The sequence below is a fragment of the Lathamus discolor genome, chromosome 2 (genome assembly GCF_037157495.1).
Source record: "Lathamus discolor isolate bLatDis1 chromosome 2, bLatDis1.hap1, whole genome shotgun sequence".
In the NCBI taxonomy this organism is placed as follows: Eukaryota; Metazoa; Chordata; class Aves; order Psittaciformes; family Psittacidae; genus Lathamus; species Lathamus discolor.
This window is the reverse complement of record NC_088885.1, coordinates 85,908,255-85,928,794: the sequence shown is the minus strand read 5'-3', so window position 1 is coordinate 85,928,794 and position 20,540 is coordinate 85,908,255. Positions and strand designations below refer to the sequence as shown.

General features: G+C 42.6%; 1 protein-coding gene across 1 annotated transcript in view; it reads right to left on the bottom strand.

Moving 5' to 3' along the window:
* DAP (death associated protein) overlaps positions 1-17,533 on the bottom strand; it is a 48,923-nt gene extending 31,390 nt beyond the window's left edge. Inside the window, exons 1-2 of the mRNA XM_065667618.1 lie at positions 17,392-17,533; positions 10,678-10,774 (exon numbers count right to left, since the gene is read on the bottom strand). Coding sequence (XP_065523690.1) covers positions 10,678-10,774; positions 17,392-17,446 — 152 coding nt within the window. The 5' untranslated portion in view covers positions 17,447-17,533. The remainder of the gene's footprint in view (positions 1-10,677; positions 10,775-17,391) is intronic.
* Between the last annotated feature and the right edge of the window lie 3,007 nt (positions 17,534-20,540).

Here is a 20,540-nt window from a genome sequence, read left to right as displayed (position 1 = left end):
ATCAGACACTCCTACGTTTGCAGAAAACAGGAGAACATGCAGCTCTGTTCCATAGAAGCTTTTGAGGTTCTGTCATTTTTTCCCCACTGTAAACTGAAGCAAGAATAAAATCTTTCAAATGCATCAGCAGAAACAGAATTGTGCAATGCCTGAAAACTGGAAATTAATTCTACAGCAGTTTTCAAAGCAATAAATAAGAACGCTAAATTCCATTTAGTCAAAAGCCTTCTACATAGCCCTATGTGGAAGAATTTGTGTTAATGTTATTAGTGTCACTGTTGATATAAAACAACATACACATGGCTACATACACTTTTCCTCTAGAATCACAAGTTAGCATCATCCTAGAAATAAAAGAAGAATCACACAAGTGTAGAAATACCCAGGAACTTACTGTAATTTCATTCCATCACCTCCAATACAAAAGCAACATTTTAACAAACAAGCCAAATGGGACTGGGCCTTAACTGGTCAGTTAATTAATGAGTGCCCCACAAAGTCAAAAGTCTAAACTATTGCATGCAAATAAGTTGGTTATTAGCAACAACAACATGGTGCATATTAGTAAATACACTCATATGTTGGATGCAAAAATGAAATACTAAAAATAATCTAGCAATGGCAGCTTTCATAAGTAATATAAAGTACTCTTCATCATCCTAACAACTACCAAACAGTAAACGCAGTTTCTAAATACTAATGTTCTAAATACTAGTACAAGGTTACAGTTTCAGGAGAGCGACTTGTCAGGACGGGAGGACAATCAAGCTCATTATCAGAGTTTAATGTATACAAGGATGCATACACTCAGTAATGAAATCGTGCTTACTGAATTATTTTGAAGACTTTCAGTAGTTCCAACCACTCTCAAAAGGGACACTACAACTTAAGCTGTTCTAGCAAAAACCAGCCTTGCTCTTCCAATACCTGGGGCTCTGCATTTATTATTTCTCTTTTTCTTTTCAAATCAAGAAGAGTGCTTTAGAGTATACTTTGGGAAGCAATGACAAAACATTCAGTATTGCAAAGTACAAATCCCACCCCCCCAGCATTTGTCTTTAATAGAGCACCCTGTATTTGTCATTTTCCCCAGAGTGAAATTTATAATTTCAGAAGACATGGAACCCAGTCATACCCTTGGCACACTGTCATCTGCAAGCTTAATGCTACCTGCCACCCCAGGCAGAATCCCAAGGCAAGCAACAGGAGCTCAGTCTGAATGCGTGACTCAAGACTTGGGGAAGGCAGAGTGCCCCTGATGCAAAAGACACCGGTGAAACCAAACACACCAGGACTCTCAGACTGTCTCATTCAGTACTGCAGTATGGGGTGCTAGACGAAGCATGCCATGGATCTCTCCATAATTAAGAGCTAGCTGAGTATTTAATTATGGATGTAACAACCTGGGGAGAAGAAAAAAAAAAAAAAAAAGGAAAAAAGTTACATTTCAAGATCATTAGGGAACCATTTTGGTTATACCCCGCAGCAACAAAGCCAGCTCCTCTTTGAACACAGTAAGAGCCCCAGGCTCCCTATGTTATATATATTTTAAGGAATGAATCCCAGAGAAACTGAAACTCATCAGAACCAAGATTTGTGTGAATGTTGCCAAAATATTTTTTATTAATTGCCATTTAACAAATGCCTGTGACCAAGATGCAATCAATGAAATGTTACAATAAAATCAAAAGGCAGCAAGCCTACCGCAGCAAACGCTTTCTCAAGTAATGTGCTGCAATGAACAGCTCCATCAACTGCTACAGCAGACTAAATAAAACTAGGATGCTAATACAATAAATGTTTTCAGTGTTGTCTTTAATTATCTTCCATATATCTCCTGCTTCTAGTACCAGTGCCGTGGGAGCAGCTGAATGAAATTCCCTCTTGTTTGGTCTGTTTGGTCTAGCGACAGTTAACAAATGATAATTCTATGTTTATTTAAATATTAACGCTTCAAAGTTCAGTGCCTGATGCAGCTAAGGCAGAAGAAACTTAAGGGAGAGGAAAGTGCTACTTGAGAAACCAGATCCCCCTCAGCGCACATGGTGTCAATCTCACACACCTCCTACTCATTTTCAGCTCATGGTGACTTTCCTTCAAACATAGGTTTTTGACTTTAAATAAACAAGTAGCATCTGGTTCTCTGGCAGCTTTTTCTAGCAGAAATTCATACCTTTAGCTTTAGAAATGCTCTCAGTGTTGCTTAACAAGTAATGGAGGTTTGGTCTTAGGTGGTATAATGAAAAGGATTTGACTGTACTCTGGGATATGGAAACTTCTTTATAATGACGGTTGTGGCTGTTCAGCCTGGAGAAGAGGAGGCTGCATGGAGATCTCACAGTAGCCTTCCAGTATCTGAAGGGGGCCTACAAGGATGCCAGAGAAGGACCCTTCATCAAGGACTGCAGCGACAGGACAAGGGCTATGGGTTCAAACTTAAACAAAGGAAGTTCAGGTTAGCTGTTCTTTACAGTGGGGGTGGTGAGGCACTGGAACGGGTTGCCCAAGGATGTTGTGAATACTCTATCCCTGGCAGTGTTCAAGACCAGGTTGGACAGAGCCTTGGGTGGCATGGTTTAGTGTGAGGTGTCCCTGCCCTTGGCAGGGGAATTAGAACTAGATGATCTTGAGGTCCTTTCCAATTCTAACCATTCTGCAATTCTATGCCCATGCAATATCTGTTTCAACACTGTGCCTTCAAACTGGCATGGTGACCTCCATCCCATGCTTTCCAATACTTCAGAAAGATTCCAAGAGAAAAGCACAAAGCAAAATGCCACTACTCAAGCTACTAGCTTAAGATACTTTATTCTTCCATACAGATACTGAAAACCACTCACAAGATACTACTTCCCATCCATTTTCCTCTCACATATGACTAAGCTTTTCTCACTTTCCTCATCACACAGAATACAAATTACAGACTTTTATTCTTTTTAAATCTTTTTTTTTTTTTTTTTTTTTTTACACCAGCTTGGCTGACAATTCAACTCAGCTTTCCAGCTAATTTCCTAAGACAGCATATGTTTCTTTGGGACTAAACTCAGCTCTCACTGAGCTGCATGGTGTATCTTCTATCCACTCTGAGGGAGGGAAATATCAGATCTTTTTTAGTTCCTTCACACATGCACACAGTACTTCAGGAATATGAAAAGAGCTATCCATATCATGTCATAACTAGCACTTACACTGATGGATTTATCAACTTACTGCATCAAGAAATACTGGAAGCACGAAACAGTCTCTCAGAAGACTCACATCTTTCTGTACGAAAATGCTTCATTCATTATCTTGTCTATATTTTTCTCCACTCCCTACACTCACAGATATTTTCACATCTTAAATGGAGATATTCACAGCCTCTTTTCTTGCCTTACAGTAGTTCTGCATATAAATATCAGTATTACATATTCTATTCCCTATACTTATAGTTAAATCTATAAACATATATGCATTTCATATAGTTCAACACAGGTCACAGCAATTACTTTGCTACTTCTCCAGTAACAAATCTGTAGAAGGTATTATCCTGAAAACTCTCAGGAAAATTGCTAATATCGGGTTTAGATTTTATTATGCAAATTATGCATATATAAACTTTAGTAGACTTGAGCATCTGTTAATCATAAAAATTCTATGCAAAAGATTAAGACAAAAGATGAATGAGGTGGGAAAATGCATTGAAGGCAATGTTACTTACGCAAAGAAGAGCATGACACTATTAACAAGCTATTCCCTTAACTGTGAATTTCAGTCCAAAATAATAAAGATGAGAAGAAGAAAGAAGAAAAAATAAAAACGTCACACCAAATCTTGTTGGAAAATAAAGATGTTATGGAGAAGGTAGGAAGCTATTTCCCTCACTGAGCTATGTTATGTATTCTGCTTAATAATATTACAAAGCTATAGCTGAAATATTTTTTTTACAGCTCTTTTGCCAGCAGAAATTCCTTTTAGCCTTTGAAATATTTAAGCAAGTAAAGAAAAAGTTAGTCACACCAAACTCTAGAATGCAGTGGGGTGATGCCCAACGTTTGCTGCAGTCTGCACCTTTCCCAGAAACTGCTGGAGGCACAGTGTTCACAGCTGGATTGCTTTTTCCCCTGACATTTCATCCTCTAAGGCCAACTGTCTCTAAAGTTCCACCTTTGAGTAATGAGAATTCGAATGACAAAGACATGAATAAAACCCCTCAAGAGTCATATCCATTATATCCATATATTTAATCAAGTTTCGGGTTTTAGATGGTCGATCATAAAATGGCAACATGCACTCTGTGAATAAAATCTTTGTGTAAAGCCACATCAGCTCAGAGAGTTAACAGAATTGGGCCCCAAAAAGAGGGGAAAAATAAAGGTGGTTAGAGAAGTGTTGGAAGAAATGTGAAATCTGTCAAAGAGGAGAATCTAGATGTTGATGACAGATGCCTGTACACAGCAGCAGCTCACTCCTTCAGAGCTTCCTCCACTGACACAATAGGCCAAGGGACCTTTTAAGCCAACACGTAAGAGGCCCTGCTGCCAGAAAAGGAGACTCCGTCAATACTCTACCCACTGAAGCTGCACATTTCCTCTCCAAAAACTCAAGCACAAGATGTAGTGGCCTATGTGTCCCAACCTATCACTATCTTTTAACCTTAAATATTCATCATGCTGAGCCAATGCCACCTTGCTTTTCCAATAATTTGGTTTCACAGATGCATGAACAGAGCAAAGAGGTCTTTTTTCAACTTTATGTTGGTGAACTACATGGGAGAAACACTCACTCTGAGTATTTGTGGAAATACAATGCTACCTGTTCACAACGGTTTGGTGTCCATGTTTAACAAACTCTGAAGTATCTCAGGTTCTTTTTCCCCTTCTTAGAACTCTCAAGATTTCCCACTGACAAGCACCCATTGACTCTACAACAGGCAACATTAGAACTAACCTGACTGAAACGCCTTCATCCATGACGGAAACTACCTCCTACAGGACGTGTGTGCAAGCAAGCTGAACACCAGATGTCATTTCCCAAGTCTTAGCTGTGCTGAAGGGCAGCTATTCCCAAGTGAAAGGGTCAGGACTTTGACTCTACAGTTTCTGCCCCAGCTAAACAACCAGAACAACAGAGTAAAATCAAGGAGGAGAAAGAGCTTCAAGCACTTCCATATTTAGGGTGCAAACAAACATACAAGCCTGCTCTAATGGCTTAGCTCTATAATCTACTTCCTATTTTTAAAATTCTGTCAGAAGTTTGGACAACGCTGGGGTCATTAACAAAGCAAATATTAAATACACTTCAATGACAGCAGAACCTTCAGTGGCAAATGAAAAATGGAAATAACAATGCCTGTTGTTATTCTTGTCAGTTGCAACAGAACTAAGTGAGGGAAAGGAAAAACAAATATACTTAGTTAAATGCTGTATCTGCAGCCTAAATTTTTGAGACCTTCATCACACTTCCAAAAGAAAAAAAAGCAGGTGCAGCTGAACTAACATATTCAAACTTAACAAGTAACACAGAGATACCTGAAGGATAACACAGGCCTTCAACAACTCCTCTATCACCATGTAATTGAGGAGGTACCAAGACTGGCTCTTTGACATATGGACACCCGTATGCTTCATTAGCATGATTCTGGTTTTGTGTCACCACATTCTAAATTATCCTCTCGTTTGGTTTTTTTGTTGATTTTTTTTCTTTTTACCCGATGAATATGTCTGAGGCCAAAATCCACACCCTTAAGCGAATTAAAATCCAGGCTACATAATTTATTCTTTCTAAAGCTAATGGAAAGTCAGACATCATGCTGGATTCACAATCCCCAGGTAAGTTTAAGTTATAAAACACATAATTTACATATGTATACTGAGAAACCACTCTACCGCATTCATATTCAGGAATTAAATCACCGTAATTACCCACTTTGTTTCAGAAATATAACAAAGGAAAGGGAAAGAGTCTTTAGACATGAAAGCATCTGCAGTTTACCATTTGTTTAAAGGCAAAATGAGTCATATATTTGCCTTAAATATTTTCCTTAAAATCCAGATGCTGATACATAATTACAGTTTCTTCTTCTAGAAGTCCCACAGAGACAATTAATAAAGCTTTTCTGCAAAACTTAACAAGCAGCTCTCAGTTCAAATTATGGCTAGTACTTATTATGGCTAGAGCCAGATGCTGGCACCAGGAGTGCACATGGTATTACAAATTGCAGTTAAACATGCATTAATGGGCTTCTAATAAGCCCAGGACTATGGATAGCCTACTTATTCAAAATATTTTCTATGACAACATACAGCCCTGGAAAACTACGGTTTCTATTCATAACCCTTCCTCTATGTTTCACCTTCATCTATCATCACAGAACAAAAACAAAAGCACTTCCAGCAGCAATCAGTGTGACTGTCAATCAACCAAAACTGCAGCCACATCCAATACCCAAATCGACTCAAGTGTTAAGCAATTACAGAAACATTAAGAAAACCAGTAACACACCAGAAGCTCATCCAGCTTGTATAACTATCTCCAGCTAGGTTGGAGATATCAAAATCTCTCTTGTCTTGAAGAACATGTGGGCCAAGGACCCCACCTCACAGTCAAGTTTGCCCCTGACATCTTGACCACAGTGCTGGCACTGGCTTGGGATGCCACACAAATTTTTTTTAGTTCACCTAAACCAAATGATGTAACCCTCCCTTCTTTCATTGAGACTTCTCCATATAACCATTCTCAGCCATTCCTCTTTACGCAAAACTGTATTTACACCAGACTTATAGAAGTATTTCCAATATCGCTTAAGGCCATGCACTACCTTGCAGGAACAGTTTAAATCCGTGTAACATCATCTTACCCCATATTGTTTTAAGGGATCACAAATCACCATTATGACAACTCAGCCTACCATTTCATGAAAAAGTACGCTGTTACAACAATTTTATTCTAGGAAACAGAACTAAATAAAATACTTTGCAGAGTAAATTACAGTAACTAGATTGCAGGTTGCTAAACAACTGAGAAAAGAAATGTCAAAGATGATATACCTGCTGAATGTTAAAGTCACCTTTATCACAGCAATTAGCTACTGTAGAGGTGTTTACCTGTATCAGCTTTGTTTACATTAAGACTAGAAGCACTGACCCAATATCTTTTTCTGCAAGCATGATGCAAAAACCGAAGTCAGCTGTCTCCAAAGCCACAAATACTTCTGTGAACATTAGCCAAAAGCCTTCTTGTTGAGCAGCTGCTCGGATTTGTGCCATCATGGGGAGGACACGTGCCCTCAGAGCTCCCAGGGAACTCTGGGAAAGCTCGAAATCTTCTGCCTCGATTTACTCCCAATTCCACTAATCTGTGCTCATCTAAACCTGAAATGAGATTAAAATAATCACTCAGTCATCCTAGCCTCCCTCTTCACACACAAATTACACTTCTCTGTTTTGTTATTTTGTCTCACGTCACTGTCAGCTGCCTCTATCACCCAATACCAGTTGCCTGAAGGGCTGTTTACTTCTTCTGACTTTGAATGCAATAAGGGGTGGAGATTGCATCATACCAATGATACTACCTTAAAATGGCAAAGACTAAAAACACCAGACTAGAAAGTTGAACACACAGATGTCTCTGAACCTCCTTACCAAAGGGACATAAAATACCAGCAAGCAAAGACCAAAAGGTACATATACATTGGTAACAGAGGAAGCAGAATAGAATGCTAGTGGTTTCTTCTCCCCCTCCTGATAAATCTGTTCCCATCTCCTGAAAAACCTCCCTCCACAGGCATCAGACATCCAAGTGTTTCAGAAGGGCACTGTGAATCAGCAGGAGCAGACAGAGAAACTCCAGGGGACTGCACCTTCCTGCACAAAAGCAGCTGACATGCTGCAAACGTAATTTAATTTTGAGAAACAACAACTTGAAGTACTATGGCCTGTGGAGTTTGCCTATTCTGTCTAAGGCTAAATAACTTCTTGCTCACATCTATAGCTTGTACAGCCACCGGAGCTGTACAAGCATTCCCACAGGAGCCTACAACAGGCACATCAAACCTTCTCCCTCACAGAAACAAAGGTTTCACAGTTCTACCAGGAAAACAACTTGTCTCAGACTTGTAAACCAACTCATAGTTTTGTTTTATAATTCACGCTCATTCCCATCTAACTATGCTCCTTTTGTCAATTCTGACGCTTTCTGTCTCAAAAAGATTAAATCAAGGAAATAAGAAGTTCAGACTAATGCTTTTTGTATTAATATACAAAGAACAACTGAATGAATACACAAGTGCCTAATACAGACTAATAACGTATCCTCTACAAGAAAACCAAGGTGAAGAGCGCGCTCCGAGTGCATATTTTGGAAATAAACTGATAAGGTGGCTGAAGGAGTGTATTTTATGGGGTGCAACAGCCAACTACTCCCTAGTTAATACAGTAGCTGTCGAGGTCATTAAACTTCCTCCTCTGCCTTTAAACCATAAAAGTTGCTCACAGACCTACTTTACAATATAAATATACAGTGTGTATTTGTTAGCATCTTAGGATCAGGAGCGCATTCCTCCCGATCCTTCAACTGGACAGGCTTTGCTTTGCAGATTATTCTCAGGGCAGCTGACCTGGACTCCCTGAAGATAACACTGAACTAGAACAGACAGTCCAAGGGAACACCTCACACATGCCAGCTAGGATTGGACCTTCAGTCCAGAGGACCAGACTAAATAATCTCCAAAACACACAGTGTGAACATGAAGTACCCAGCACTGCCTGTTTCCCCCTGCCAATCTGCTTCTATTGTGACACAGCACCTGCTAAAGCAGACACGGCCACAAACATCAAGGTTAAAAATTAACTTTTCCCTATGCTATTTCAGTGAGAGGCTTGGGGGAATTAAAATCGTGTTTGAAGAATCCTTTACAAAGCAGATAGCTATACTGTAGCAGAGGTGTAGATCTGTGAACAGGCATAAGAAGTCCTCTCACTAATCCTAATGAGATTCCTTCACCATGAGGTTGAGGAAATGTAAGAATAAACAGGTATATAACACTGCACTGGGTCTCGCTGAGATGAAGTTAATTTTCCCCACAGCAGCCCTCACAGTGCTGTCCTTTGTACTGCTAGCTAGAAAGGTGTGGGTAACACCAGGTGTTTCAGCTGCTGCTGAGCAGTGCTCGCACCGCATCAAGGCTGTCTCTCCAACATTCCCCCCTCATCAGTAAGCTGGCAGTAGGCAAGATCTTGGGAGGGGATATAGCCAGGACAGCTGACCCAAACTGACCAAAGGGATATTCCATTGCATATGACATCTGCTCAGCAGCAAAAGCAAAGAGAAAAGAGGAGGAGGACATCTGTTATTACAATGTTTGTCTTCTGAACCAACGACTACACATACTGGACATCACCTACTGATGGGAAATAGAGTGCATGTCTTCTGTTTTCCATTGCTTCCATGCATAGCCTTTGTTTTTTCTTTATTAAACTGCCTTTAACTTGACCCACAGGTTTTTTCCACCCTATTTTCTCCCCACCCTGTCCTGCTAAGGAGGGGAGTGACAGAGCAGCTTGGTGAGGACCTGGCATCCAGCCAAAGCCAACTCAACACAAACACACCTCAAATAAGAGAATGTATCCCCAAGCACAGTTTAAATTAACCACAAGATACAGTTCCTTCCTTTGGACAAAACTCATTGCAGTACAGACTCTGTTCTGTGCCTCTGAACAGAAATACAAGATGACCAACTCGGTTAAGGGAGAAATGGCATAAAGTTCATCTTCCTGCCTTTCATTTGGCTATATTGATTAAAATGATTTTTCCCTTATCATGAAAGTGTTTCCTTTCAAGTTCTGAGTTAGTAAATAGACATGGTTGTTCTTATTTATACAGACATTTTCACAAGCTTATTTATTACCATTGTTTTACACGCAAAATAAACATCATGTAAGTCAGGCTACTTCTCAAAGCACAAGAATGTCTGTTTGGGTTTTTTTACCTTGAGCAAATAGCAAGGACAAACCCATGCAATAAGCTAGTACACAAAGATTTTGGGTAAATATAGTCTTGGTTACAAGAAAAAGCAGCTCAAAACCAGGTGTCTTTGTATGAACAGAAATACAGCAACAGTCCATTGAACCTCCTTGCTTTCAATTCTACACAATTACCAGACAGATCTAGTTAAAAATAGATCTAGGTAACTGCTGTTTGTCTTGTGTGCTCCATCACTGAAACGGCTACGTTCCTACTTAAAATAAAAGCAGATATTAATACCATTATTTTTTTGTCTTTTAAAAGCACCACATTGTCAAATACCTCATAAAGAAGTATGGGCCAAAGGGCACAAGGAATCATCTATCCCACAGCAAGACCACCTTCATATACAAATTGACAGCCTAATGCTTGTGTCCAAATATGCCTACTCTCTGTATTTCTGCAGTCTGAAACAATATGCATAGATTTTAGGAAAGCTGATGTTTTTCTTTAACTGTAATTTTTTCCTAACCTTCACTTACCTGGCAAGATCATTTAAAGGAGGCTCAGCAAGGTAAAAATTCCCAAATTCCCCAATTCTCCTGAAAGAGCGTGTAACGTCCTACTGCTTTAAATCGATTTTATGATACAAAACCAACTGGTTTGACCAAATGGTGACAAGGTTCAAGGTCACGGAAATTCACTGTAGCACATGCACCAAATCAAAGTGCTCACCTGCTGGTTTCCCAGTCTTGGTCATCCTTATCTTTTTCTTCTTTGGCATCAGAATTGTGCGGGTGTTTCTGCACAATACGCATCCCACCAGCCTTCACTGGAACAAAAATTAAAGAGACACAATGAAAGTCAGAGCAGCATAAGTGAAAAATGTTTTAAGGATAAGCCTCCCTTCTCCCCTAAAACTTTGCCAAGTAGGGTAATAGTAATCACAGTTACAAAAAGTGGCCTGAAGCATTTAAAAGTGGCAAGCCTGAGGAACAGCTGGTTCAAGACCACATCTGCCATTCTTTATCACATCATGCCATCCATCTCTGCTCATCCTGAGAAGCTGTAGCTCATTTTACCACCTGCTTCCAAAACTATTTTAGAAAACTCAGCTTTCCTCCCACCCTTACTAACTTGCAGCAGTCAGAAGAACAAACCAAGGTGATGGTTTGTGTAACACTATGCAGAAGTCCATGAACATCAATGTTAAATACTCACATAAAACAAGAAGGGCTGAAGAACCTTACTCTGTCTTTTCAAGCTAAAAACAACACCTATAATAATACTATTTATACAAAGAAGTACTTCACAAGCAGTATAATAAAAAGCAAAATTTAGGACAACTGTTAACAACCATTTAGAACAGAGCTTTTTGTTTTGCAATACATACGCATTTACCACATTTCAAATCCTTGTCATGATTCAGTTTTAGAAATGACACAAAACTGAAAGAACCCCTTTGAAACAAAAAATTAACTGTGAAAGCAAATCCACTTGTGTTCATGAGTTATCTCCTCCAAAGTGAAATATAAACCAGGCACCTAACCAGACCTAAAACTGCAGAGCAACAGGCAATCTGCTCTTGATTTGCCCTCTGTTTTAATATTGTATTTGTATGGGTTGGTTTGTATGGGTTGGTTTGTTTTTTTTTTTTTTTTTTGCTTTAATCATTGCTATACACACTCACAGGACAGCCCAGGGTAAGATGATGCAACTTGTTAGTTAATTCAGTGGGTTACACAGCCATCAGTAACAATATCAGAAAATCACTATTGTGGTCAGGCTTCAGTAAAACCACCTACGAACACATTGGTGTATGTTACACATTGCTGTGACACAGTAAGTCTGTGGACAGCCTCAGCAGAGATGTAGCAGCCAGAGCAAGCAGGATGCCAGAGCAGCAGTCGGAAGGAGTAGAAGTGGCTTGCCAGCGTGTACTTCTGACAGCTCTTCTGTGTCCAGTCTCAGAACAATTAAAGCACCTCACAGCAGTCCAATGCTAATCCCTGAAATCTAAGACCAGGTTTAACTCCCAGTTCTTAAACAGGACAGCACTGGAAAAGATACTCCTGTGCATTAATTTTACAGCCTGGGTGAAGTCAAGCAGCAAAGAGAAAGCAACCTGCCCCCCAGGACAGAGACTGTGACAGGTCTTTGGCCTTGGGATACTTTAGATGGATTCTAAACTCTATGTGGTATTTGAAAGATAAACTTCTGGTTCAATAAAGGACATTAACTAAAGACACATAACTAAAGACACATAAAGCTTAAGTTAAGTCAAAACCAAAGTATCTTTTTAAACCTATCAAAACCTGTGTCCCCTTATAATGCATTAAAAAAGAACCAAACATACACACACACACACACACACACACACAAAACCCCATCAAAACACTAACTATTGTGTCCTCTCTCCAGCATAAAACTTACAAGATTTAAGTTGGTGAGAAATGTTTCACATGAGACAAGGAAAACCAGAAAGGTTAGGCAACAAAGAAATATAATTTTAAAAATCAAACAAAAGTAAAATTCCTATTAACTTTTCCTGATGCAAAGTCCTTAGAAACTTATTTGCAAATGCAAACACTCCTAGTTCTGTCAAGTGCTGCCTTCTTCTAACATCTCAGGTAATCAAAGTGATTGGTATGTTTTGTTTACATTGCTTTATAAATTTAACATTGCACAATCGTTTCTTACTAGTTGCCTTTCACATTACTTTTTGCAGAAGATGCTGTCTCCACAGCAACATCTGCCTGGTTACAACAGCACTTCTGGTATATACATGCACACCTTAACATTCTTCACTGTCTAACAGAAAACAGTACCCAAAAATTCAATGCTAATTTAAGTGGTCTAAAATCTATCTCCCCTCATATTGCATACTAGCAGGCCACCAGCCACTTGTTTGCACTTTATCTGTCATTGGCGAAGATATGCAGTTAACACATTCAGGTCTCTCTGTATGCAGAATTAACAGGTATTAAAAAGCAAATAAACAGACAATTAAAAGGCATAGCAGTGTCTGACCAAGGCAATAGTTTAATAATTTTAATAATCTGATTTCCTGTACTAATATCAACAGGCATAATACAGACAGCTAAAAGTATGTTGTTGAACAATTGAATAATCTAGTAGTCCAGGGTTACTGTGCAGAGCTGGGAGACCAAAAGAAGAATCCAGCAAACAACTGCAGTAATAATATTTCTGAGACCAAAAGTGAAGCAATTAGATGAGGATTGTGTACATAGAGGTGATGTACATCTCTGCCACCCCTGACACAGCATGCTCATACCCAATCTAGTTCCAAGAGGTTTAGCTTAAGATAAATACCTTTGCAACATAATTCACATTCCCTTTCAAAAGGTCTCTCAACCAGACTACACTACCTCAGGGTTAGACAGGGAGAAGAAATTATTATTATATCCACCAAGCAAAAGAAAGACCCACTCCATTTGCAAGATTCTCTTGGGATTTACAAGGATTCATCTACTTCTTGCTCGCCTAGCATTCACCACATAATTTGACAGATGCTTAGCACTGTGATTTTGTCACTTAGAAGTCATCCTTGAAAGAGCAAGAGCTGATTTCTTCATAGTAAATCCAGCACAGTGCAGAGAGGATTTAAATAACTGATAAAGTACCTTCCAGAACACTGCCAGATATCCGTGCACAGAAGAGGAGGGTGCCAGCGACACCGTGTTGGGATTAGTAAGAAAGCAGCTCCCAGTTGACGAAGGAGCTCTAGCTGCATATGCTCACTCAGGAGAGGTCAGGTGGGATGTGTGCTAAGGCAGGAGGGGACCAGGAATGGCTCCCTGTGCTGGTGATGGCCAAGATGCCACCAGCCTCTAAAGCATGAAATAGAGGGGATAACCTGCCAGCATGCTCCAAGAAAAGTGCCGCACAGGTCTGTTTGTCCCGCTGCTGGGTAACAGCAAAGTTTTGGATTTTAATCATTATCTGTCATGTTTTCCCCCTGAGAGGCAGACAGGATTGCCTTGTTTGTCCTGTGAATGCCAGCATATGTTCCTCTTATGGGTGTGACTACTCCTTTTGGAAATGCATTAAACTCTGTAAATCAATTACCACCAAGACAATCTGGAATCAGGAAACAGTCTATTTACCACCCCTCCTTTCCCCCCACCCTGCTTCCACAATTCTTTCAAACTGCTCCCAGTTTCTGGGACTGAATTCTGAAATAAACTCCAAGGAGCTCAAGCAAGCACCAAGTACCACAGCTCACTCACCCAGGCTGCAGACCTGGGGCAGTCCTTTCTGGAGAAACCTTTGAGCTCAACCCACATCACCCACTGGTCACAGCAACAAGATGGGGGCTTTTAGAAATCCAGAGTATAATCAAGAGCTATAGCAGCTTCCCCTTTTCCTTTAGTATTAAATATTAATACAAAATTTATTTCATATGTATAGTATAATAGATTCCATTACATCAATAAGATGTATGAAGAGTGGAAGTAAGAGCTATTACATACCTTCATCCCACAGAAATCTTGGCTCAGAGTTATATTTTTTTAATGCAGGATAAAGCACATAATTATTTTCAAAAACCAACTGCAAAGCTTCATAAATAAACTATTAACACAATCACCTTGCTTTATTCCTCCACAGTATCTACTAGAAGAAATGAACAGCTAAAAGCGTAATTACGCAGACTGCTTTAGACGGACTGCAAGCTGCACAAACCTACTCAGCAATCTATTACAGATGCATTAATCTCACTAACAGATGGATACTTAATAAAGCTTAAGTTGGGGCCCTCTTAAGTTTCAGAATGGAGTTCAAAGTTGCTTTGTGCACCCTATTACCAGCCTGAGGTCTTGAAGTTTCTCTCCATTTCATTATCCTTTGTCTTTTCAAGTGCTGTTCTTGTCTCTTCTGGCCCTCATCTCCCCCAGAAGATCAGTGCAGAGAGGAAGCTAACAGACTGCATACACTTGAGTAAGCGAGGGCCAACAGTACATATGAAAAACAATGAATTTGACAATTCTGCTGTAATTTGATGACTTGAATCCTTCCTAACTTTTATGTGTTTAATTCATGCTCTGTGGAATATGACACATCCATAATTACCGGTAGGGTTCTTTATACTACTGCATGCAGCAAAACCAGAGCATTTAAGCCAATGGTCAGAAAATGATCCCTTGTTCACGTCTTTGCCTTGCTAGGAACTTGGCTTGTTATTTAGGAACACAATTCCACCTGTATTTACATAGTGATCTTTTATTTAAGAACGTTTGACTTTCATTTTATTAAAATTTGTTTGCAAAGTGCCCTACTGCATTACGCTATTGCTCGGGAATCTAAACTGGCCTGAGATAGAGGAGTAACACCTAGCTTCAGCCCCTACAGTAAATATAAACTGAAGCTACTCAGCACATTTACTGTGGATATTCCCTATGTTAGAAGACCACAAGGCCAGCTTCCTCTGCCAACCAGCTCAGAACCATCTTCTTTCAGAAACAATCTGAAGATAATGTAAAGCATTAGGTTTTTTCTGGCCTCAAAGACAGACTTGGGTATTACCTTCCTCCCAGAGCTGAATTGGTTACATACTCACAAAACCCCCTTCAGGGATGTTAATGATCTTGAATGGCACATTGCTGCAAAAGTTCTTCAGTTCATATGTGGAGGCATGTTTTACAAATAAAAAATAAAAAAAAAATAAAAAAAATGCTGAAATACTCTGAAAGCAAGGGAAATCTGTACTGTACTGCAGCTGTGCTTTTGCATTGTGTGTCACTGGTTTCACCTGTCATCTACGGAGGCTCACTTCAGCTCTAAAAGAACCCAGCTTTTAAAAAAGACAGGTTTTGAAGCAAAACTCTCAAACATGCAACATAAAATCAGAATAAGAAAATACGGTTACAAAGCATCCAAATGAAAATATCTGCCACTTATCCTTCATTCCCTTCCCACTGAATGAAGGAAGTGTCCATTCCTGTGTCAGGAAGACAAAGCTACACCAACCCAAGGCCTTAACCCCTTCATGCTGAAGCCCACTTCAAGGCAAGCCAGCTCAAGGCGCTATGGCAGCAAAAGCTGTTCGTGCAGAGGAAGTTGCTTTGGTTTGGTTCCCTGAGCCAGCTCCCCAGGAGGTCAGGTAAGAGCTACTGTCACAAGGGAGGCTGCAGAAATAGGAAAACTCTACTCGGCCAGGACATCAGCTTAACTGTTAAGCCCTGAACTGTATCTGCCTCTCAAAGCAAAGCCATTATTGCTCACTTCTGTTACCTATTTAAAAGGATTTCAGGTCCTCATACTAAAACCCCATAATTTGATTAGGGTTCAAAAACTGTTTTCAAATTTAGCTTTAAATCTCATCAACTGATTTGAATATAAAATTAACCATCCCATGGTTTAGAATCAAGAACTGCACCAGGAAACACTGAGGACACATGAAAAGTTGCTGGTGTGGTGACCAAAGTCCCCTTTTTAAAGAAAACTTATAAAGAAGCGAAGCTAACGGTACATGGAGGTACAAGACACCTTGGTAATGCGACTACCTGAACCCCGGCTGTGTAGGAGAGAGGAACTGTTGTGTAGCGTCAGCGGCAGACCAGCGCCCCACCAAAGGAGAACCCCAGGTTTCTACCCAGTCCACCCACTGCTCGGCTTACTCATGAGCTCACAGTAGTGGGTAGCAGGTACTGGACCTCCTTCGCAGGGCAGCTTGCTGACCGCTTTATGCGTTTCCTGCCCTGCCAGCCTTCAGAATTAAAGCCGGGAGCGTGCACTGGCTCCAGCGCTGGCCCCGTAATGCTCACAGGGAAAAGGGAAAGGGATGCCCAAGGAAAAGGGATCTGCACTGTGTCTTCTCGGCGTGCCCTGTGCTGCCAACAGCCACAGGCTGCGATGTCGCCAGACTGCTCCTCTCCCCTTCCTGCCGGCATGAGCCGCAGGCGGTGATTTCGTAGGCCTCTCGGGGCCGGGATGCCCTCACAGACGAGGACCCATGAAGACAAGGCTATTCGTCTCCCGGGTCAGAAGCCGGAGATGCCGAACAGCACAAACCCGGTGGGCGTTTGCCTGGAACATGAGGGCTCTCCTGGAAAAGCAAGGCAAGGACCGCGGCCCCCACTACCGGCTGCCGGAGGGCCAGGGAAGCTGCGGGGTGGGCGGGCGAGCGGCAGGCAGCCACCGCGGGTACCCGCGCACCCGTCCCGGTGCCAGGAGCCGAGTCAGCCGCATCCTGCGAGGGGAGGAGGATGGGGAAACCGCCCGGGGCTTACACCCCAGCGGCGGCAGCAGCGGCGCGGAGGGGCCGCCCTCACTCACCCTCCTCCGCCCCGGGACATGGCGGGGAACCGGCGCCGGACCGGGCTCTCCCGGAGGCGCTCGGCCCCGCTGTCCCGCGGCTGCCCAGACCCCCCCGTCCCGTCCCCAGGATGGGAAGAGAAAGAGCGGAGAGACGGGACCCGGCGGCCGTACCAGCAGGAGGGTGTCCGGCCCGCGTCTCTGCTTTCTCTTTGGGAGGCGAAGACATTTTGACTGCGGCCGCGGCCCCGCTGCCCGCGCCCAGCCTTCCCCGCCGTGCGCGGCTCGGCCCCGTTCCCGCCCCGTCAACGTGGCCGCCGGGCGCGCCCACGCTGCGCTGCCAACGCGGAGGAGCGGGGCCACGGGGCGCGGTGACCCTGCCCGCCCCGCCCCGGCAGGGGAGGACGGTGCGGCTGGGGCCGGGGGTGGGTGTTACAGCCGGTTCCCTTTGCGGCGGAGCGGGTGGTGGTTCTGCCGTTCGCTGTATCTCCGTTTCCGTTTCCCTGTGCGTTTCCCTAGCGGTCTGAGTTTTAATTGCTCATGATCCTTTTTGCCACAGCTAAGTGCGAAGCTGGGAGTTGCGAAACGGCTCCCCTGCTGAAGCCTGCCTTTTCTTCCCCACCCTCCCTCCACGAGCAATAGGTATTATTCTTACCTTTTGTAACTGCTTCAGGCAGCAGACCGCCTTTTGAAGTCCAGTTTGGGTAATGTATGTGGTTTCATAGAATGGTAGGGTCAACTAGGTTGGAAAAGACATTTAAAATTATCAAGTCCAACCTTTACACCAGGACTGCCGAGACCACCACTAAACCATGCCATTAGGGGCATAATCTATGTGGTTTTTGAACACTTCCAGGAATGGTGATTCATCACTTCCCTGGGCAGCCTGTGTCAATGCCTGATCACCCTTTTGGTGAAGAAATTTATCCTCATACCTACTCTAAACCTCCCCTGGCACAGCTTGAGTCTCTCAACCTCTTATCGTATCACTTGTTACTTGGGAAAGACACCAGCCACCTCCTCACTCCATCCTCCTTTCAGGTAATTGTAGCAGTAGAGTTCCCCCCGATCCTTCTCCAAACTAAACACCCCCATTTCCCTCAGACATTCCTCATAAAACTTGTGCTCCATGTCCTTCGCCAGCTTTGTTGCCCTTCTCTGGACCCACTTCAGCCCCTCAGTGTCTCTCTTGTAGTGAGTAGCCCAGAAATGAACACAGCATTCAAGGTGCAGCCTCACCAGTGCTGAGTACAGGGGGATGATCACTGCCCTGGTCCTGCTGGCTGTGCTATTTCTGATACAGGCCAGGATGCTGTTGGCCTTCTTGGCTGCCCGGGCACAAGCTGGCTCATGTTCAGCTCTGTCAGTTAGCACCCCCAGGTCATTTTCTGCTGAGCAGCTTTCCAACCACTCTTTCCCAAGCCTGGAGCGTTGCTTGGAGTTGTTGTGACCTAAGTGCAGGACCTGGCACTTTGCCTTATTGTCCCCAGGTATCTAATATGGAAATTAGTGTCGTAACACTTCTGTTATTTGCTAGTACTCTTTGTTACAATCATATTACCATTGGAAAAATGTAAGTGATGGGAAAATATACAGGGTTCTTTTGGCAACAGTCTGAAATACAGTCACATCATAGTATACTTAACAGCCTGCATGAACAAACATTACAAAAAGTGCTGTAACTAAGTCCTTGCATTTTGCTGCTGGGTAATTGCAAATTCTTACACATATGACACTTTAGAGTCTCAGTTTGTATTTTCAGTTTTGTCACCTTCTGTGTATCTTAACACAAATTACTCCAATTCCCTTTCCAGTCTGTCAAAATCTATTCAGATTATAGAACAGAGCAGAATTATCTCCTAAATTGAGATTTTAATGTTTGTCCACTATCCTCTAGATTAGAATTACAAGATTCTATTTTCAGTTATTCTTCATTTTAACAGATATATTTGTTTGGATGTCCCTGTGCTGGTTACCAGAGTCGGTATGAATTTTTGCCATTGCATATTTACTCTAAACCCGTTGTTACAAAACTGAAATTAAAAACCCCTGTGCCTTATGACATTTGTGGGACCTGATGGAATCCATCCGCGGGTCCTGAAGGAGCTGGCGAATGAAGTTGCTAAGCCACTGGCCATCATATTTGAAAAATCATGGCAGTCAGGTGAAGTTCCCGACGACTGGAAAAAGGGAAATATAACCCCCATTTTCAAGAAGGGGAAAATGGAAGACCCAGGGAATTACAGACCAGTCAGTCTCACCTCTGTGCCTGGTAAAATCTTGGAGCACATTCTCCTGGACAACATGCTGAGGCACATGAAAAACAACAAGGTGCTTGGTGACAGCCAGCATGGCTTCACTAAGGGGAAATCCTGCCTGACCAATTTGGTGGCCTTCTATGTTGGGGCTACAGAATTGATGGATAAGGGTAAAGCAATTGACGTCATCTACCTGGACTTGTGCAAAGCCTTTGACACTGTCCCACACCACATCCTTGTCTCTAAATTGGAGAGATATCAATTTGATGGATGGACCACCCGGTGGATAAAGAACTGGCTGGATGGCCGCACACAAAGAGTTGTGGTCAATGGCTTGATGTCCAGCTGGAGACCGGTAATGAGTGGTGTCCCTCAGGGATCGGTGTTGGGACCGGTCTTGTTTAACATCTTCGTCGTTGACATGGATGGTGGGATTCAGTGCGCCCTCAGCAAGTTTGCCGATGACACCAAGCTGAGTGGTCCGGTTGATACGCTGGAGGGAAGGGATACCATCCAGAGGGACCTTGACACGCTTGTGAGGTGGGTTGATGCCAACCTTATGAAGTTCAACCACGACAAGTGCAGGGTCCTACACCTGGGTCGGAGCAATCCCAGGCACAGCTGCAGGTTGGGCAGAGAAGAGATTCAGAGCGGCCCTGCAGAGAAGGACTTGGGGGTGCTGGTCGATGAGAAAATGAACATGAGCTGGCTTCAGTGTGCGCTCGAAGCCCAGAAAGCCAACCGTATCCGTATCAAAAGGAGCGTGACCAGCAGGTCGAAGGAGGTGATCCTGCCCCTCTACTCTGCTCTTATGAGACCTCGCCTGGAGTATTGTGTGCAGTTCTGGTGTCCTCAACATAAAAAGGACATGGAACTGTTGGAACAAGTCCAGAGGAGGGCCACAAGGATGATCAGGGGACTGGAGCACCTCCTGTATGAACACAGGCTGAGGAAGGTGGGGCTTTTCAGCCTGGAGAAGAGAAGGCTGCGTGGAGACCTCATAGCAGCCTTCCAGTACCTGAATGGGGCCTATAGGGATGCTGGGGAGGGTCTCTTCGTCAGGGA